Here is a 23,124-nt window from a genome sequence, read left to right on the forward strand (position 1 = left end):
TATGAAAGATAAAGGTGTTTGATTTCTCATTCCTCATCTGACATGTAGTAGTCAGAGAGATATTTTTCATTGTTTAAGACATTATTTCCCTCAATCACTGTCAAATCTCTGTTGCTTGCTTTTGCCATTTCGGTGGCTAGCTGAAGCATGAAATGTCGACATCTCTGCATCAACATTCTATTGTTCTCCTTCTTAATTCTACTAACTGATTTTTCATAGTCACTCATATTTCGTCTAGCCATGGTCAATGAACAACGATAAGGTACCGGTGCCCCAAAGTTACGTAGATCATTAAACAATCTTTCTTGCTCCGTTACCCTGAACGCCCATTCTGCTCGGATACCAGCATAATAATCCTTCGGACTCGAGTACTTTTCGCTCTTGTAGTCATAAGTAAATGGAGGTAGCAGCCACACTTTCGGATTTCTTTGCTGGAGTGAACTTCCTGCACCTCTTGAAGACATTGTTCATAAAATAAACAAACAAATAATAATAGTAATTGTAGATATATTACTATTGTTATGACTTGAACAAACATCATACTGGGGGTGTCGCTATTTATAGACATCATACTGAGGGTTAACTAGAGATGATCTAGTGACGATAATGCATGCTGGGGCACTATGGAAAAAGTGATACCCGTGATATTATTTTTTAGCTTTTCATTTCATGCAATCCTGAGTACCCGTGACTTTGTGTACCTATGATGTAGTCACGGACATGGTTGTCAGATAAAATCATAATTGTAGGCTAGAGGATGACAATGCAATCCCTTCACATTGGAGCAGTGAGTTGTCAAATAAAACAACATGCAGTGAGTTGTCACATCGCCACATGAAACTATTTTTTTATGCTTACTTTTTTAATACAGTAAGTAGTCACTTGGAATTGACGATTTCAGTACAAATTGGTGTTTTCAACAAATTATAATTGAAATTAAATGCTTAAATTTTCTTTGTTTTAAAGTAATATTATTCATAAACAACCTATATTTTATCTTATTTTCACTTAATGAACTTCACAGTCATCCCATTTTCCCATCTTTACATTTTTGCTTCTTTTTATATTCAGTAAATTACACTTTACTCCTTCAATCCATCACATAATTGTTTATCAACACTATTGCCATGTGGTCGTATTGATGTGCCATGTGGTCGCAAAGTCAGAAAGTCACATGCATTACTGCATCACTGCATCACTGCATCACTGCATAAAGTGAAATGCATCACTGCACGAAGTCACATGCATCACTACATCGCTACACAAAGTCAGATGCATCACCTCATCGCTGCACAAAGTCACATAGCATCTGAGGAAAAAACAAAGCATCCAAATTATTACATCTGTTCAAGTCATTGGCGAGCATCACTGACAAATGTTGGACGTATCACTGCGCTGAGCTACAATTTATTATCGTACCATACCTACTGTGCCCTTGTGAATTATTCAATCCATTAAAATTTTGAGGGGGTGTCATAACAAAATAACAATAAATAATAAATATGTCAATACACCTAAAAAGTAAAACAAATTTGTGAATAAATATTTCCAAAAATTTAAAAATATTTTAAAGATTTTTAAATTGTAATTTCACATTTATTTTTTTTAAAAAAATTCAGGCAGAGAAATTTAACTAATTCAGACGTTTAGTCGGTTGATCAGCTTGGTTTTTATTTTTTTATTTTTTATTTTTTTTTACTTTTTGTTTTGGAATAACAATAAATTATGTAATTCATAAAAGTCGAAGTGACAACTCCTATCAAGTTGATGCATAGTTGTTCAGGTCATAAAAGTTGACGTGACAACTTTGATGCATAGTTGTTTACAATAATTTCATACATACAGCTACTATGTGTATATATGGTATAAATATCACATCATACCACAACAAAAGTTTTACAGCTATTTCGAGCGATATCATCATGAGATATACGATGGTTGATCTATATTCAGCAATGGGTCACTATTGGGTTACAGATGGAGATGAATTTGAATACCCAATAAATCCAAATTTGCGTTACTCACGTGCCACCGTCAATACCATGAGAGCTGAGTGGGAATTTCGCAAAACTCGAGCAAACGTTCTCGTTGAGCTATGTCGTGAAGTTAATCTTAAATTTCCTCATCGGTTAGCCATGCGTATGCCAACTGACACTCCACAGTTGTTGCAAAGGGCATTGCATCGTATCCGCGTTGCAAAGGTCCGGACTAATGAAGACCGCAAATGAGCGTGCCGAAGATGGGTTAATGGATGATGCACACCAGTACTACGCCTGGAGCATGGATGTTATGTATGAATCTGATATTGAGATGTCAGATGATGATGATAATGAATGAAATTGTTTGGATGAACGCCCAAACCATTTCTGTAATGCATGCAATTTTTAATGCTTATCCACGACTTATCAATGAATGGAGATATTTCAATTGTTTTCGAATATTTCTTGTAATGCCACCTTTACTTTCTCTCCGTTATTGTTATTTTGAAAAACACTACTTGAACTAGACTTTCATGATTTCATGCATTATTGATGTGGAATATAATAATGATACTTAATGAAGTACATGTTCATATAACAAATAGTTGAAATACACGTTTAAGCTAGATGAACAACAAATATATATGTCTACATTTTGTTTGGTTATCATTGGTTTGTACATGAAAAGAAGACAGTGAATGCAATCATTCAGAAAAGTGAAAGAAAAGGGAAAACAAAATTATGTGTTTGTTTAGATATTTATTTTATTTCCTTTTTATTCATATTTCTCCCCACAACTATCCATTATGCAATGTTTACATTTTTTTTCCAGATTTTTTTTGTATAAAATTTTTACTAACCTATAGCAACACAAGTGGTCCTCCAATCTCCCTCAATAATAAAATCCTATCAATTCTTATCCTTTTTTTCCTGTTTTCCTTTTCATTTTTATGGAAATCATCAAAACAAGAATAAAAAATTGTAAAATTATATTTTTCGAATAAATAAGTATGACACATTTACATCATCTGTACAAGTTTAATTTACAAAAACTATAAATAAAATAAACTATACACTCCACATCACACCCGCTAATGCCCTAACCTGCCCCGAGTCCCAAAACCCCGACCGTGGACCTCCCTCCTCGGTCTCCTGTGGTAGACTCTCTGAATATTTGGCTCCCCCAATCGTAAATGCGTATCCTGTGGAGCCTGTGAGTGTGACCCCCCCTCTACTGCATGTGCTGCTCCTGATCCTGTCTGTGGCGAAAGATCGGATACTGCTGTGAGCTGTGAAACTCCATCATCTGGGGCAACAATATCACGATCTGTAGCTGGAGCTCGACCTCTGCCTTTGCCTGCACCCCGACCTCGGCCGCGACGTCCGCCACGACCAAAACCTCGGCCTCTCCCGCGCACTCTGGGGGGGGCTCAATATGGGCCTCAACGTCAACGTGGGAGATGTTAATGAGAACTGCATCATGTGTACTCATGGTCGCGGTCGAACTGTCTGGTGGTAGTAACTGGGTGGGTGGGGTAACAACGTCATGCATGTATCGGGGCGGTGTCCAATCAGGGTCAAGCACATAAGGTATGCCAGTATGCTGCGTAGGAAGTACGTCGAGGGAATCTGCAGATATGTATGGGGTAGTATGTGGTGGGGTGACTGATGTCGAAGGAGCTGATGTGGCAGGCGCTGAAGTGGAAGGCGCTGACGTGGACGGCGCTAATGTGTCTGGAGCAGCTGCTGAAGTGTGTACACCGTAGTGGCCGTAATGCAAACGATCTCCCCGATGGGCAAGCTGGAATGCCTGGTAATGCAAATGATTTAATCGTATGAATGTAAATGGTAACAATTTTAAAAACACTTATTTTGAGGATATTATTTCCCAATCTTGATCTATTCAGACATTAGTATTTCGATAAACTAGACAGATATATCAATAATTTTGAATATGAAGACATTATGAAGATTCTTCTTTTATTTTTTTGTTCATATAATTTTATAGTATAATTTGTATCAAGTATTGTATTTATTCAGTGCGATTGGACAAAAGTAGACAAGTCATACAAAAATCTTAAATCATAGTGTAACTTTTTCTATGAAATTATTATTTTTTTCATTGGGTTGAAATAACTCCACTGATTTTGTATGATTTGTTCTTAATTTTTATTTCAAACATTGTTCACGTAATTTTTTAAAACTGGTGGTTCAATTAGTGAGATTTTTGGACAATTAAAGAGAAGTTATTTTTATTTGCTCAAGCTTCTGCCAATAGGGACCTTAATGACAAAGTTATTTGGTAGGTTATTTCCTATGAGATTATTCCCTAACTTAGGGAAATAACCTCATACGAAATAACGTAAGAAATAACTTAGGGAAATAACGTAAGAAATAACATAAATAAAAAATAAGTCAATTGGATAAAAATAAGTTATTTACGACTTTGTTTGAATTTAATTCAATTTATTACAATTATTAAAAACTTATGAAAAATGCATATATGAGCAATATGTGTCCCTCTTTAAGAGCAAATTTATAAACTTTACAAATTTATTGAGTTAAAATCAACTAACTTAGTAATTATTTTTCGTTAAAAATCCTAATGTCTTTATTTATTAGACCAAATTACATGTAGAGATGCCACCATGTTAAGGGTCAAAATTGAATTAATTAAAAGTATAAGAATAAAAATGACATAAGAAGCAAAATTTACAGACTACTAATATAATTTATCCTAAATTTAAAATTAACAAAAAATGTTAAAAAATCAGCACTAAACAGTGGGTTGTGCCAACTTTTGTACTTATTTTTTTTTAACTTATCAAACTTATTCAAGTTTTTTTAACAAATATGAATTTCATTTTTTTTTTCCACCTAAACCCATTTGCTACAATTGAATTGCACAGGATGGGTTGTTTCAAACTTGCTTTTCTTTCATTTTTAATAAGTTTTTCCTTTGGCCGCAAAATATGGTTGGTGGTTACTATTCAAAGGGGGAAAAAAATTGCAGGTTTCAATTAAAAAAAAGTCGTAAAAAGTTAAAACTTAATTGAATAAACATAATGCAAGCGCATAGAGAATAAGTCAATTGGATAATTCAAGTGGGTAAAAATTATCGAGAATGAGTCATTTTATAAATCAAATATTTTAATTTTTTCAAACATAATTCTTAAACAAATAATTTTTTTTTATATCAAATGTTTTGATAATAGCATTTTCCATGACGACTTGAAAGACCTCTTTTGGCAAAGAGGTAAAAAGTAATTTTTTTACTTCTAATTTTTTGTGGATCAAATTTTTTTACCTCTAATGTTTTGGTAATTTTTTGTGGATCACTTCTAAAAATTCATTTATTTATATCAAATTTTTTGACTTCTAATGTTTTGGTAATTTTTTGGGAAAGAGGTAAAAAGGCATTTTGGGTTTCACTTAGACTATTCGCGGCGAAGGACACGGCCACCCTCTCACAACTGAAAATTTTCTGCCCCTTTCCCCTTAATTTTCTCCTCATTTTCTTTTGACTGAACTTGCTTTTCTTTTATGCCAAACATCCCCTTATACTTTCCATAATAGAGAAATAAAAAATGATATAATGATCAGTTGGATCTATGAGCTCGGGATAATTAGTTCCAGACTAACCATGACAACTTTAAACATAGTTCCTTGTAATTCAATTTTGTATGACACTGATATATATTATATGATTCTATTTTTATTTATTTTTAATATATCGTAAATATTGTTAAGCTGTGCTTAATTTATTGGAATGAAAATAAAAGGAAATGGCATGATTATTCCTTAAATATGTTTTGATTAAAAAGAAAATTTTGTGGAAAGTGAAAGTGAAAGTGAAAGAAAAAAATAATAATAATTTGGAAATTTTGAAAGAAAGGGATAGAAAATTTTGAAATTTTAATTATAGATAATTTTTATATAGACAAAATTAGATTTTCTTGTGTTTTGCCATGTTTTTTTCCAAGAAATTATAAAGTTAATTACGATAATAATATACAAGAAAATTATTATTATTATTATAGATAATTATTTATTCATTATGTAAAAATTATTTGTTCCTAAAAAAAATCATATAACATTATTAAAAAAATTTAACTTATCATAAATTTCTTAAACCCTAATTTCTTAAACCATAACCCTCATTTCTGATTTCACAATTTAAAACCCTAACCCTAATTGAAACATGATTTCACATTCATCAATTCAAAACCCTAACCGTAATTGAAAAACGATTTTACATTCATCAGTTCAAAACCCTAATTCAAAACCAAAACCCTCATTTCTGATTTCACATTCAATAGAAAACCATAACCCTCATTTTCTCATTTCAAACATAATATCTAAATTTTTCTAAACAGATTCAACATTCAACAGATTTCACATTCAACAGATGTCACATTGAACAGAAATCTGATTTCACATTCAATAGAAATCTGATTTCACATTCAACAGATTTCACAATTATAAACATATTTAAGATAAATATAAACCATTCAACATTCACATTCAACAGATTTCTAAACAGATTTCACAAATATAAACCCTAACCCTTATTTAAGATTTAAGATTTCACATTCAACAGATTTCTAAACAGATTTCACAAATATAAACCCTAACCCTAATTTATTATTTCTGCTTTGACAATATTTTCACATTCATGAACCCTATTCTACCAACATTACACAAAATACCAAAATAATGAATCTAACACAAAACACCAAAGTTGGCCAAAAGTGCCCGAAATTGTAAAATTATTGGGTGTGGCATGGTATGGTTTTTTGTTTAAAATGTCCAATTGCCGAAAATTGTAAAATGTCCAAATGCCCAAAATTGGCTTTCATTTTTTAAGTTTAATTGGGCATGGTTTAAAAAAAATTGTAATCAAATTAAATTATTAAAATTATTCAACCAATTTGACCCAAATCATTTAGGATTTTATTTTCTCTACGTTTTTACATAATTTGTTCCTAAAAAAAATCATATAACATTATCAAAAAAATTTAACTTATTATAAATTTCTTAAACCCTAATTTTTGAAACCATAACCCTCATTTTTTATTTCACAATTTAAAACCCTAACCCTAATTGAAAAATGATTTCACATTTATCAATTCAAAACCCTAATTCAAAACCAAAACCCTCATTTCTCATTTCACATTCAATTGAAAACCATAACCCTCATTTTCTCATTTGAAACATAATATTTAAATTTTTCTAAACTTCAGGTTCATTCAACAGATGCCATAAATGTAATCCTAATTTCTCAAATTTCACATATATATTAACCAGATTAAGAGAGTATTTTTAAATCAAATTAGGGTTTTAACCATAGAACGATTATGGCATTTTCACAATTCATTGAGGATGAATTTAGAGTATTTTTATGGCATATGTAACAAAAATCTTATTCAATTCGAAATTAATGTTAAATGTTAGATTTAACCATAGAACGGTTTAGAACCACATTCATGAACCCTATTCTACCAACATTATACCCACTTTCACAAACACAAAAAACACAACAAAGTAGATCAAGAGAGAGAGACAGAAAGCATACCAACGAGAGAGAGGACAGAGAGCAGAAAGGGAGCTCGTGCACAGCGAGAGAGAGAAAGCAGTAAGAGCGAGAGAGAGAGACAGAGCAGTAAGACCGAGAGAGACGGGGCTGAGCAAGAGAGAGAGCAGGAGCGAACTGTGTTGTCTAAGAAGCGTGATTGCAAAAGACGGGGCTGGGGAGGGTTTATATCAGTTCTAAAAGCGTGGTTACAAACCATGAGTTCACTTAAAAAAATTGTATAAAAAGCGTGGTTCACAACCACGAGTTCAGAAGAAAAAATTTTGGCCAAAAAGCGTGGTTCGAAACAGTGAGTTCAAAATAAATTTTTTTTTTTCATAAAAGCGTGGTTTAGAACAGCGAGTTCAAAAGAAAAAAAAATTTGGATAAAAGCGTGGTTTAAAACAGAGAGTTCAGAAGAAAAAAAATTAATTAAAAGCCCATTTTCTAATCGCGATTTATTAATCAAAAGCACATTTTGTAACTACGATTTTAAGACTTCCCAAATTTCACGCGAGACAGGCGCATATATGTTGAAATCGTGGTTGTGAACCACGATTTAGCCTATTTTGAGAATTCTTTCAAAACTAGGCTTAGTTTGGGAATTGATTTAGTATTTTGGCTTATTTAGGGAAATAACCCCAAATTTTCGTTGCTCCACATGTCGGTTTGCCAAACAATGTTTGTTGCAAAATCTTGTTCAATGCAAAGTTGAGGAACTTGAGTTGTTGTGTCGAAGAATGTTATTGAGTTGGATGTGTGTGCCGAGCATAATTGTGTTCAGTTCTTGTCCTTGGCTTAAGTGTGGTTGGCAGAGGAGTGTGCTTGGTGAAGGAATGTGCTCGGCAAAGGATCTTGATGAGGCTCATGATGGGTTATTGAATTTGTACTCAGCAGCGGATAATCAAGCCGGTTTACTTCTTGGCGTGAAAATTGGTCGGTGAGGTGGCTATGCATGACTAACGTGTTTCGGCTTTTCGATGTTGCCAAGTTGGTGAACTTGATCTTGGGTCTAATCTAGTGGCTTCGCAATGTTAGTAACTTGGAAAGCTCGTTGTAGTGTTGCAGTCGTCGGTATGGCTTGTGGTCTACTAGGTGATTCAAGGCGTTGGATTCAGACCATTTGAAACAGTTTTCCAAATGAGATACTTCAGCTGTGTAGAAAGCTAGCGTTCCATTCTACTCGGCGTGGTTTAGCACTGGTGAACTTTAGCTTTCCTCGCTGAGCTTGGTCAAGGTGGCCAATGCCTTTGCTAGAAAACGGGTCTTCTTGCGAGATGACGGCATCACCGAGTGACATAGGCGATCTTGCCAAAGAACCTTGGTGTTGGTCAGGGAGAATGATCTTCGATTTTACGTGCTCGGCGAGGCTTATTCTTAGCCTTTCATCGACGTCAAACGACTTTCACCTTTTGCCAAGAGATTGTTTCACGAGTCCGCTTAGTGAGTTCGGAAAATGGGCAATGGTCCGAAGCAATGAGCGAGCTACTTGGTATGTCATTGAGCACACTTGGTTGCCGAATTAGTTGCATTGTGTGGCTCCAACTTTGGTCGGTAGCTTTTCTTATTCTTTGGCTTTTCAAGAGCACGTATAGAGAGAGAAAGTGAAGACCCAGTTGGAGATCTACAAACTTTTTTTCTTGTTTTTCAACTGTCTTAAACAAAATTGATATTCATTTGACAAAATCTGTGAGCATAAAAATACGTAGACATATATATATATATATATATATATATCAAAGTTGAATTTAAATCAGAAACATAGTAAAAAAAGGGAGAAGACAAAGACCAAATCCTGAGTCTACTTTTTCTAGAGAGAGATTGGTTAATCTTGGTGCTCACTGGTTCGGGCACCTTGAGTGTGGTATTTATTCATCTCTTCATTGAATTTCTCAGATTTTTCCCACGGACGGGGCTAGTTGTGAGACCATGAAATATCCTCTCACATGGATTGTAGAGATCCAACGAAGAGATGATATTTGCCCTTATGTATCTACAGCATGATCAGCACCAATCAACCGGGGTTGTCGCCCGGAGACACTTTGATGGTAAAGTTAGTCCTTTGATTGAAAGAATGAATGTATAGAAATGAAGAGTGTTTGTGTGCTGTGTGCGGTAGAGAGATTACCTCCCCCTTCTCTGGGATGCCCCTCCTCTTTATATAGATGGGGTCTAATATTTGTTTGGGTTAAACCCATTGTAGGCCCTGTTTAGGTTAGTCCCAATAAGCTGATACATATTTTTTTCTAGCTCCCACAGTTATAAATAAGAAGAAACAAATTAAAACTGAACTGATCTCCATTATCTGGTTTCTATGGTTCTGTACATGGTCAATACCTACTTGTGCTTACTGTTCCCCCCTCCATAAAACTCTTGTTGGGGAGGATGAGGTCCAGGCCCTCTCGGCCTCAGATCAACAAGATAAGGCTCCTAATATGGCTGTTGATTGCGTGGTTCATGAAAGTTTTGAGGCCTTATTCTTTGGTTTCCAAATTAGGTTGTCTAAACCTTTGGTCTGTTGGATCACAATTTCCAACTCTAGGTCTGTCGAATACAGGTTGTTCATCTATCAGAGGCCTATGTTGTCCCCCATGTCCAGATCCTGGTCTCCATTCACTTTGATGAAAGTGAGAAACTGGATTTGCAGTGTATTCTTTCATCCCATTAGACTCAAAAGTTGGGTTCATGTTAAATCTTTTCTCAAACTTCTCTTGAAAAGTAGGAGGTCTGTAAAAGGAAGTTGATTCAGTCATGGGTAAGGCCTTTGTAGGCCCAAGTGTACACTTGTATCTTGTTTATCTGAACCTCCTCTCTAACTTGCCTTGTTTGGCTTGGTCCAACATTGAGGTCCTCAAATATGGCTCTCATGTTTGCCATCAGCATTTGGCTGTCTTTGTGCAGACATGCCATCAACCACTTGCTTCATTTGAGCAAAATTGTTTCCAATATCCAAATTTGAGCAACTTGATTGGCCCAAGGTACTTGCATCTTGGCCATTTTTTTGGCCTTCTTCTTGCCAAGCCACTAAATGGCTATATTCTGCATTATCTCTAACTTCCTCATATTGTTTATTTGGTTCACCCCATCAACAGGCCTTTTCCCAAGATCTCCGTATGTATTAGTCTGTTTTTTTTTCGCTATCAGGTCTTACTCGGTGTGCCAAATTATGTTGGTAAAAATTCAGTTTAGGTTGAATTGACAAAAACAAATCAATAGACAAAACTAAATTCTTACAAAACAAAAACAGATCAAGCAATGTGATTGTGTAATTTGCCCTAACAAATTTAAGGACTTCTTTGCAGATTTGTAAAAGAGAAGAAACAAATTAAAACCGAACTGAAATTGAACTTGCCACTTCATTACATGAATCAAATAACAAGGACAAAGGGTTACAAGATCAAAGTCACAAAGATTACAAGTTAACTGCTACTCCTAGTTACAAGATCTACTCCTAGATAACTGCTACTCCTAAAATAAGTTACTGCTACTTCTAAATGTCAGAAGTGTTGTGAATAGGTTGAAGAATATCCTTTCCTCTTTGAATCTCCAGCCTTTATCCTCCTTGCACTGGCCACGATCTACACAGCCACATATCTAGGAGTGTAAAAATAGTCTGTGGCTTGTGGGCGGCCCGAAGCCCGCCCTCGGCCTGGGGTGGATCTGTCCTGTTTAGGCCTATTTGGGCCTGAGCCTGAGTCTAGCTCGAGACCCTAGGCCTAGGCCTAGGCCATCATTTAGAAGCCTGGCTTGGCCCATCGGCTCGTTTAAGGCTCACTCAAGGCTCGGCCCGTGGCCCGGCCTGCCTGATGCCCTGTGCCTTTTTTAATGGAAAATAATAAAATATTGGTTGAAAAAATAAAAAATAAAAACAAAAAAGATTGTTCAAGCCCAAGCCCACTGGCTCAGCCAAGGCCCAAATACGCTTGGGTCAGGGCCTAAATTTTAGCTGGAGCTCACGAGACTTGACATGGGCCAAACTAGACTGGGCCAAATTTACACCCCTACACATATCCTTCTTTAAAAGATGCAAGTGGACTCCAGCCATCATTTGGAAAACTGTCCACTTTCTATAACTGCTTCTAACTGCCTTTTTTTTTTTCTTCTTACTGCTGACTTTGTTTCATGTTCTAACATGAAGACACCTGTCCACTTTACAAATCTTCAATTTGGACCACGATCAAAGAACTTGCACCACATTAACACTCTTGTCGAGATTCAAAACTTCATGCTGTGATTCCAACACTTGCTCTAGACATATACCTATTTCACAAGTTATCATCCTGGACCACAACCGTCTAAGTTAAGCCACGTTAGCATCTTTGTCGACAGATCAAGTTCAAGATTTTGAGGTAATTTTATTTCCACACACCAAAATATCTCACTCCACGTCCTCTCTCAATATACACATCAACTAATTTTGAATTTTGTAATTTTACTCAATGCATAATCTTTTTTGTCAAAAATATCCCTCTCTTAATATTGAAACCCTAAACCAACACCTATTCTCTAGTTAGTGAAGTGTAGTTCTTCAAGCATTCCAACAATGGCCCGGTGAAATTGTTGTCGTTCACTGTCAATTCCTCGAGAGCAAGACCATTGCACAATGCTGCTGGTAGTTCTCCAGAGAAGCCGTTGTCAAAAAATTTCGACAACAAGAGACGGTTCTTCCCAAAGTCTCTAGGGATGCTGCTGGAGAAATTATTGGTGTAGAGAGAGAGAGTGTTTGTAGATTAATAGGGCTAGATAGTGTATGATCGATATAAACCTTAATTGGGCTACAAGAGGAGGATTCAAATTCTCAGATATTTGGTTAATGGCAAATTCTGCTGAACCATCTTCATCAATAAACTTCACTTCATCTTCCCTTGTATCGAATGGATCCCTTAGCTACAATATACGACCAGCCTCTGGTTCCTAGGGAGGGTCTAGTGTCGAAATCATCAGTTTAAGGAAGCTTAGCTATAATTTAGAACAACTTCTAGTTGACTCCAGCTGTGATTATAGTGGCACAGAGCTTGCTGTTGAGAACATCCCAATAGGTGTTCACAGATGTATATTGGCTGCTCGGAGTAAATTTTTCCATGAGCTCAGGTTTCCAAAACTATAATAGTGGCGGCAATAGCGGTGGGTGGTAGCTAGGGTTAGGGTTAAGAAATTAGAGTTTTTTGTGGAGAAGATAAGGACATTTTAGTAATTTTATTTTAAGATGAAATTGTAATAAAAGAATAAATCATTAAAGGTGTGCATAGAAGTAAGTAAGTGTGTGGAAATAAAGATTTTGGTGTCAACAATTTTGAGTAGGGAAATAGACACTTGACAAAAGAAAAGAGAAAGTTTCAAGACACCACTAAATATATTCACTTTATATAATAATATAAATAAATGCCAATCTAGTCCCCAACTCAAAAAATGATCTATGATTAATGTGCGTCTTGCCCTATCAATCCGTCCAATTAAATTTTTTTCTTTCATAAACAAAACTAACAATAAATTCACAAATACCCAATTTTTTTTGCATCATTTTTATTTTTGTGAAAAATAATTCTTAAAATTTGAAAATCAACTTTTTGGTGTTTCCTAAGGGAGTTATTTTCAACAAAATAATAATAATAATAATAATAATAATAATAATAATAAATTCAAAAAGTTTGCAAACATTTTTTTTTAATTAAAACAAAATGGAAGCACAACCAAACAGGGTATTTGTTTCTCCGGAAATTGGCCCAGTGACAAGTACTTCGTTTCATTTTTTTGCTGCACAAATAGAGGCTGGAAAAGTGCTTCATATTGCAGAAGAGATTACAGTTGCAAGTTGAAATTTCATTACATTTGCACAGTAGAAAATGGGACTTGAGAGAGAGAGGTAGAAGAACATATAATATAAAGGATATAATTCTCTTCTATCTACTTCTGGTAGTAATATCTGTTATCCTATGATTAAATATTAATACAATTCGCATAAGATAAGAAATACTCTGTTTCACTTTTAAGTACTTAAAAAAACATTAAAAAAAGAAGACGCTATCTCCTCCCTAAAATAACAGTGGGATGAAGCTATGAACATTCTTACTAACAGATACACTGTCCCAACAGAACATAGCTTCTTTCAGCCGAAGAACGGATAAAAAAAATAGAAAAAATAAAATTAAAAAACAAAAGAAAAGAAAACAGTTATATGTCCCGAGGGCCATCAAAAGATTGAGTCTTCCTCAAATTCCAGTGGAGACCCTCATGTATGCTGCGCAAGAAATCACTGGTGGAGTCACCTTGACAAGCAGTTGCCACGGGCCAAGGTGCCATGCTGCACACAAGTGCATCCCCAGGTGCCAACATTTTTCTGTCTTTTCCATCAAAAGATGCCCAAGCATGGCTTCTGCTATTGAAAGGTACTTGAACTCTCAGTGTTATGTGCTCTGGTAATATCAGAGGGCGGAAGGACAAGGAATGTGGGCAAATTGGTGTAAACAGGATGCCAGGAACCTGCAGTTCAATAAATAAATAAATAAAATTATCTTAAACGAGTAAAAATGTATCAAGATAACATTAAGTTGATCTTATTATGAACCTGCAAGCAATATGAATCCACAACATGGAAGAAAATAAGTATATATGATGGGAAGGAACTCCAAAATGTGACTTCCAAACTAACTAGGGTACTACCCCCCCCCCCCCCCCCAAAAAAAAAAAAAAAAAAAATGAGTAAGAAAAAGTCCATGAAAATAAAAATTTAAAAACCAAAGAAACAGTTAGTTTGATATACATTTGTGTTTTTTTGGATAATTAGTCATCTCACATGATATCACCTAATCCATACACAGCGTATCCGTGTCTGTTTAATTTAAATCATATTACGCCGTAGTTCATATTGTTTTTTGACCACATGATTTAAACAAATCAGTGAAAGATCTCCCAATGTCCTTTATTATTGCGAACTCAACTGCAAGGGACCTGTTAGCAACGGAATGACTGCATCACTTGCCAAAGAATATCTTTCATGTGGTGAACTCAATCTCACTAAACCAACTAGAACATCCTACCAACCCAAAGCCCCAAAATTAGAGACTCCGAAGATTTTGATCTTTAGAAATAGCCAACCTAACTAAAATTAATCTACCATCCTCTAAATGTGTCCCTCTTTTATTTTAACTTCATTTGTCCTAGCACCCATGTTGCAGAGTGTAAAAAGCTCAAGGAAGGCTAAATTCAAAGAAGAAATGATATTTGGACATTGGCATGATTTCAAAGAGAAATTAATAGGAATCTTATAACTATGTTTATCATTAGAATCTTATTTTATGATTATTTTTATGTTTTCTAGAATTTTTAGGTTAAGGCTTTTTTAGTAATTTTTTTTGCAAATGATATCGTGTTAGTAAATGAGAATAGAGAAGAAATTAACACTAAGTTGGAGACTTGGAGAGCAGCACTTGAATCTAAAGGATTTAGGATAAGTAGAACTAAGACAAAGTACATAGAATTTAATTTTAGTAATAGTAACAATTGAAATAGAGAAGTGAAGATTGAGAAACAAGAACTACCTAAGAGTGAAAAATTTTGTTATTTAGCATCGATTATCACAACAGCTAGAAGGATTGGAGCAGATGTGATCCATAGAATTTAGGCGGGATAGCTTAAGTGGAGGAGGGCGTCTGGAGTACTGTGTGATAAACGAGTACCCACTAGATTAAAAAGAAAGTTTTATAGAACGGCTATTAAACCAGTGATGTTGCATGGGATTGTTGGGCAACTAAGAAACAACATATAGATAAGATGAACGTTGCTGAGATGAGGATGTGAAGGTGGATGTGCAGCAAGACTAGAAAAGACAGAGTTAGGAATGAGTATATTCGTGAATTGGTAGGAGTAGCACCAATAGAGAATAAGCTAAGAGAGAATAAATTGAGATGGTTTAGTCATATACAACAGAGACCAATAGAGGTAGTAGAGAAAAGATATGTGTTAAAATCCACCTACTCTCCACCTACTTCACCCACTTAAACCTACTCCACTAAACCTAACCCACTACACCACTACCACCTCACCTACTCCACTAAACCTAACCCACTACACCACTACCACCTCCACTTCACCTACTCCTTACCTACTACACACTCACCCTCTTCTATATATAGGAATCATGAATCATTGTAATAGATATCAACAAGATATCAATCAATCAATAACAATCTTATAACACATCTAGATATCAATCAATAATACATTTTTTTTAACATGGTATCAGAGCAAGGTTGAGAAGCTAGAAATTCTGCTTCACCGGCGGGCGGCAGCCTCGCCTTGGCCGCCCGCCGGACCTCTACACATACCTACACTCCGCTGCCAGAAAGTCATAGCTGAACTCTTCTCTGCCTCACACATATTTGTTCATCAATGGCGACATCGAGCCACCATCGGCTCAATCACCAGCTCTCTCCCATCGGTAGGCCTTTCAATAGGGCTGCTTTTTTTCTGTAAAGAGGCTCTGCAATTCATTCTCCATACAAGCAATATGAACCCGATGCCGCCCAATTCACCTTTCATTCAATTTGCCCATTTTACTTGTAACCAAGCACTCCTTGAAGTTTTAGAAGGGTTTGATCGACTTCATGTTATAGATTTCGACATTGGTTATGGTGGGCAGTGGGCTTCTTTGATGCAGGAGCTTGCTCTGAGAAGTAATGGGGCTCCATCACTGAAAGTCACTGCGTTCGCGTCTCCCTCAACCCATGATCAGCTTGACTTCGGACTCCTTCAAGGGCTCGCACTTCTTCAGCTGCTCTATTTGCCTGTCTCGGTCTGACATCGATCTCTCTCTCTCGGTTTGGGGGGGAGAGAGGTTAGGGAGAGAAAGTTTTTTTTTTTTTTTTAACAATAAAGGCATCTCGGTTTGGGGGGCACACTGATACATCCACTTTCTTTTCTTTTCTTTGTTTTATATCACTCACACTGATACACGTAGAAGACAGCACATGCGGCACCCACTTTCTTTTCTTTTCTTTTTTATATCACTCACACTGATACACGTAGAAGACAGCACATGGGCTTCCACTTTCTTTTCTTTTCTTTTTTTTTATATCACCCACTCCATACCTATTTTTATTATTATCATTATTATTATTATTATTATTCTTCTTATTAAAATAAAAAAAAATAAAAAAAATAAAAAATAAAAAAAAAAATAAAAAAAAAATACCAAACACCATTGCAAACAATTTACAAATTTGCACCACCAATCATCTTTTATTCATCTCAGGGCACACCCCCGATCACACTTTTACACAAAAAAACAAAAAAAAAAAAAAACAAACCAACCACATCCACCGGCGGGATTTTTTCTTCTCTACTCTGCCGCAGGTCTCTTCTTCTTGCCTCCGTCCTGGGCGGCCCTTGACGGTGCTGCCTCCGTGTTGCTTCCTAGACCACCAAGCAAGTTGCCTCCTCCCTGCTCCTCCACCGCAGCGTACGGCGGCCCTCCAAATCGGAACATCACGGTGGCCTTCCGCTTCAGCTCCTTGTTTTCAGCCCTTAGCACGCTTATCTCTGCTCGCGCATCCTTATACATGCGTTGGAGCAGAGCCAGCTGGGAGTTTAACTGTTGCACCTCATTTGTCCTGCTCTGCAGCCGGTTCGACAAATTTGTGACCGCCGTCATGGTTTCCACACATGACTTCAGAGTATACTGATTGGCCTCCACATCCGACTGCACTGCCATTCTTTGCTCCACCGACCGCATCGGAAAGTTCAACGGAGCAAACACAGAGGTGTTTGGTTGAAGTTCACTGGCTACCGCACCAGTTATTTCTCTTGTGGACTCGTTCAGTTCTGGAAAGAGCGTAAGCAGCCCACGGGAAGAGGAGGCCATGTTCTGGTTAGCTGGACGGGAAGAAGAGGCCATGTTATGGGTTGCTGAGTGTTTCAGAGAAGGGTTGGTTACAGAATGGCAACAGAGTGTTCCAGAATCTCTTTCTCAGAAACGGAAGAGTTTTTTTCAAAGGATTTTCAGAGGCTTCAGACTGGTTTGATTTCCACTTGTTCTCTCAGCCTCCGCATTGATTTATATAGAACATGACGAAGAGGCCGACACGCGCACTGTCGATCACGTACATCGCCGCGTGTCTGGCGCGCCTTTTGATGGCTCGTCTTTTGATGAATTGGGCACGCCTTTTGATGGCACGCCTTTTGATGGATTGGGCACGCCTTTTGATGGCACGCCTTTTAACAGATTGGGCACACCTTTTGAGGGTGCGACTTTTTAGGGGTCCGACAAGAAACTGTAAACTGTCCCGACATAGATTCCGGTTAGTTTCTAAGGGTCCGACAAGACTCTGTAAACTGTCCCGACATTGATTCCGGTTAGTTTCTACAAGGGTCCGACAAGACTCTGTAAACTGTCCCGACATTGATTCCGGTTAGCTCCTTTATGGGTCCGACAAGACTCTGTAAACTGTCCCGACATAGATTCCGGTTAGTTTCTACAAGGGTCCGACAAGACTTTGTAAACTGTCCCGACATTGATTCCGGTTAGTTTCTACAAGGGTCCAGCAAGACTCCGTAAACTGTCACAACAACTGTCACAACATTGTCTGCTACAACGGTCCGACATGACCCCATAAACTGTCTTCTACAACGGTCCGACATGACCCCATAAACTGTCTTCTACATCGGTCTGACACCGCCATCCAGTGTCCTCTACACCGTTATGACACCCCCATACAGTGTCCTCTACAACGTTATGACACCACCATACAGTGTCCTCTACAACGTTATGACACCACCATCCAGTGTCTTCACCAATGGTCTGACACGACCATACAGTGTCTCCTATCCTTTTTTATTTTTATGTATTTTCTTGTTTTGTTACTCTCTCCAAACTCAAGTTGGTTAGTTCCTATCCCCCTTGAGTTTGCGGGGGGCTGTTAAAATCCACCTACTCTCCACCTACTTCACCCACTTAAACCTACTCCACTAAACCTAACCCACTACACCACTACCACCTCACCTACTCCACTAAACCTAACCCACTACACCACTACCACCTCCACTTCACCTACTCCTTACCTACTACACACTCACCCTCTTCTATATATAGGAATCATGAATCATTGTAATAGATATCAACAAGATATCAATCAATCAATAACAATCTTGTAACACATCTAGATATCAATCAATAATACATTTTTTTTAACAATATGAGACAGTGACGGTAGAGGAAAGTGTTAAGGGAAGCGGCAGACCTAGATTGACGTGGGCTAATGTAGTAAATGGAGATATAAATCTCCTTAATTTGACAAACCAAATGGCCTTGGATAGAGTCGAGTGGAGAAGAAAGATTCATGTAAACCCATTTGATGGGACTTAAGGCTTGGTTTGGTTGGTTGATTGGTTGGCTTTTTTGATAATTTATAGAATTTTCGAATATGAGTTGTGGGTCAAGTAATTTAATTAGTCTTTGTTTTGTTTCTTATTTAATCTTAGATTAATTTTGGAAGTCAAAAATATTATAATAGCTGGTTTAGGAAATCTCCTAGTTCTATATAAAGTCCTGTAATGATTATAATTTAATAGGATTGATATTTTTGAGAATTTGAAAAGCTTTGAAGCTATCTTATGGATTATGTGATGCAACCCTGACCCTAGGTGTGATGCCTAGGGATTCTAAGAGTGATTCCTAGACCTATCTTCTTCTCCTCTTTTCCCACTTCTATTTCAGCAGTTTCATAGCCCAAATACTGCTTATGAATCACTGTTCACAGCCTAAAACAATGCCAAAATCTCACCTTTTCATACTCAAACTGTTACTCCTTTATTACCCTAAACAAACCCTTTAAACCCCTATACGATTATTGCAATTTCAGCCATAAACCCAATTAAAATCAGCCCCAAAAGCACACTGTTGCTGCTGTCCATAATCGTCCTACATCAACTCATCCGACAGACATTTTTCCTTGTTTTGCAAGCGTTCATCAATAGCCTTACAGCAGTCTGATAAAATTTAAAGGAACTTCCCCACTTGCCTCACTCCACTGTAGTTTACAGATGTTATTTATGATATTCCCTTCCTAGCAGATGAACCAAAGTAACAAAAATGGAATCTCTTGTGCATCTCCTGGACACCAATGTGTACTTTTTACTCTTTTCAAAGCTAGTCTACTACATACTTCACATACAATTTATCTTAACTGCACTAATCCTGAAACTCATAAATCAACAACATTTCCATCATTTTAACCTTTATCCCCATTCTTAGACCGTTAACCAATGGTAGAAATTTTAAGCCTAAGCTGTCGTCAATACATTTTTATGGTGTCAAGTTTGGTTGCATTTCCATTTTGGTAAACTATGTTCAGTTTCCACTTCCTGCTCAATCAATTAATCGAGGGAGGCCACAAGCCAATATAGCAATACTTAGACATATAAGTACTAAATCATTTATCAACCCAAAAAACCCACCAATATATATATATATATATTAAGGCCTACAACACTTCATGCATGCTTCGGTCCAAACATTAAGGATCTATTTGGCTTTGTTTTCACTATTTGGAAAACACAAAAAACTTGATTGGCAAATTATTTCTGAAAACTATTTTCGAGAAATTTTTTAGAAATATCCACGTTCTAAGAAACACCAAAAAGTGATTTTCGATTTTCAAAAATTATTTTCACATAACGATGAAAACCATATGAAAATGATGGGTGTTTTCAAATTTTGATTGCCTTTGTTTCTAAAAGAAAAAACAAAACCACAACTTACCAAAGGCCTTACCTTTTTGTCACCCACAGGAGTCGAGCATCTATGTCTTGTGGGAGTAAAGAGTCTACGTTACCTCATGACTTCATTCCGCAGAAGTTACAGTGTGTGCATCCTCAACCTAGGCCAAGATGCCAAACCTCTAGGCACACACTGTGTGACTCTAGGGACTTGTAGTGAGGCTAGAAATGGAGGAAATTCGCTACAGTGCTCCACCCTACATGATCAAGTTGTCATAGGCCAGACTGAAAGAGAGAAACCTCACCACTAAGCTATACTCTGCAAACTTGCAGAAGTTCTTGTTTCCAACCAAGAGACATTTCTAAGTTCTAATGGCTTAATTATATGTTAACAAGCCCAACGAATGCCCTTAGATGTTGTCAGCATTCTCAAACATTCAGTTATAGAGGCTCACGTCTCTTACGTCAAACATAACAGTTTCTCACTAGAGATGTAAGCTGCACGGGCACGGACATGGACACAGACACGAATGCAGACACGGACATGGGAATTTCAGGGGAAAAAAAAAAATAGGAACATGAACATGGCGAGGTTACGGCAATAAAAAAAACTATATATTTTTATGTTCTATATAGATTAATATTACATCCATAAATAATCAAAATTAACAAAAACTAACACTAATTCAATATAAAAACAAAAAATAAATAAAAAAACAAAACCTTACTATTAAGTTAAGTCTTATCGTTTATGTTTTTTTTTTTTTTTTTTTATTTATTTATTTATTTTTTTTTTTTTTTTTTTATGGATGATCTATTAATTGTTTAAATAGAAGCATAAAGTAATAAACATTCAACATGAAACATACATCAAAAGAACTAAAGAAGAGGGGAAAAAGAATCTAGGTGGCATGTCCTCTAAAAAAAAATTAGTTAAATAGAAGGACACGCCACTTGTGTGTCCCATGTGTGTCCCCACAATGTCCCTGCTGTGTCCTTGTGTAAAACACCACTTGAGATTGAGGCTTCCATTTTGAACACTAAGCTTTGTACTTTCGTAGAGTTTAAGTTCTATTTCTCCACTACCTCTCTCTCCTCTATTCAGCTGGTTTCCTTCATCTCTTTCTAGACACCCTTTGAGTCTCCGGTACCTACCTATGATGTGTTTTGCCACTCTATAACAAATTTTTGACACTAAGTACTTCTTTCTTTCTAAACTAGATTGTTGAATAACTTGATATACATTGTTGGGCCCATTTCCTAAGCTTTTGGGACAATTGGTGACTTAACATTATATCAGAGCTCTAGTTGAGAGAGGTCTTGGCTTCAAGTCTCTCTGTTGGCATTTGGTATTTGGTTTATGTTTGGTTTCTTTTTCTTTGTTTGGTTGTATGATGCTTTTTGTTTGGTTTTGTGTTTGCATCTTCACTTGCAAGATGGGGTTGCACGTGAGGGAGGGTGTTCAATAGTTTGATATACATTGTTAGGCCCATTCTCTAATAGCTTAAGCTTTTGGGAAAATTGGCGAGTTAACATAGATATCTAGCGTCCTATCAGGATGTTAAGGAAGAGTTGATTGGGAGAACCTGTATCTTTGAGATGGTGCAATTGGAAGGAGAGGAACCAACAAAACTTTTTGACAATGGAGTGGTAGCAATTCCTCACCTTAAGATGTCTTTGCTTCGTTCTACACATTTTTAGCTTATACGAAACTTTTGTAGTAATTCTTTAGTTTTGGTCAATTTCATAGGGTTGAATTTTGTTGGAGATCTGTAGGTTTTTGAGTTTCGTAGTTTTTCGAGTTGTAATACATTCAGTGTATGCTTTGCCCCTTTTGCTACTTTTATTGAACATACTTCTCGCCAGAAAAATGATGCCATCAACTTTTCAGTATATAGTTTCAGACCTAAGTCAACCCTCCAACTAGCAATTAACAGATTTACAATCTACAATAATAATAAAAGAATTTGAAAATTTAAATTGTTTTGCGACAGTTACTTAATGATATACAATTTTACCTTATAATATATAGATTTTTTATTTCGAGGAACAATTAACGTTATATTATCAATGTTAAAATATATAATAACAATGTTCATGTACATCTATGATTATTTTATCAAATATATACATATGTATACATACATAAACACATGAATTCCTATATATATAAAGCAAAATCTATTGTGACAGAAGCATAAAATAATCTCCTTTTCATTTATTTATTTATTTATTTTTGCTTTTGATTTTACACAAGATAGGTTTTAAAACCACGTCCACACACATCACAACTTACAACCAGGCCAAGACAGTTGTGATGCCAAAAAGCAACCATCTAGTGATGACGTGTCTCAGAATGAAATTTTCAAAACCAAGGAATCACTAAAAGGCAGAAGCCCTTCTTATAGCCATTAACAAGTGTTCTTGAAAGGTGTACAGAAGCTACATTAAGTGGAATATTTATGAATATAAATCAGAGAAGATTTAAAATCTCCCACAATATCAGAGGTTCGACTATGATTTGGTTTATATCAGAATTCAAAGCTGCAAGATAGAATTATCATGATTCATGATAAATGCATGCATCATGCTTGTTCCTCTGCTGGTTCATTCATGTAAGCATGTAATCTTTTATTGAGCAAAAAAGAATGTAGAGCATATATGAACATTAAAATCAGCTCCAAAAACTCCACTCAACGACACCCCACTCAGCTTTCAGAATATTAAAGTGAGGACAGGATACACAGATGCAGTTGTTTCCAACTCATTCTAACTTACATATAGATTCCAAAGCCTCTCTATTATTGACAAATGGAAGCACTTTACAAAAGTCAGACTAAAACTGTCCCCCAACAAAATTGT

At 36.3% G+C, this 23,124-nt stretch overlaps 1 protein-coding gene across 2 annotated transcripts in view; it reads right to left on the bottom strand.

Moving 5' to 3' along the window:
* Positions 1-13,430: 13,430 nt before the first annotated feature.
* Positions 13,431-23,124, bottom strand: part of NADK1 (NAD kinase 1) — a 38,718-nt gene continuing 29,024 nt past the window's right edge. For both annotated transcript variants that reach the window (XM_082904056.1, XM_028233246.2), the window contains one exon: positions 13,431-14,031. In XM_082904056.1, coding sequence (XP_082760182.1) covers positions 13,723-14,031 — 309 coding nt within the window. In that variant the 3' untranslated portion in view covers positions 13,431-13,722. The remainder of the gene's footprint in view (positions 14,032-23,124) is intronic.

The sequence above is a fragment of the Camellia sinensis genome, chromosome 14 (genome assembly GCF_055761805.1).
Source record: "Camellia sinensis isolate YWXY chromosome 14, ASM5576180v1, whole genome shotgun sequence".
NCBI lineage: Eukaryota > Viridiplantae > Streptophyta > Magnoliopsida > Ericales > Theaceae > Camellia > Camellia sinensis.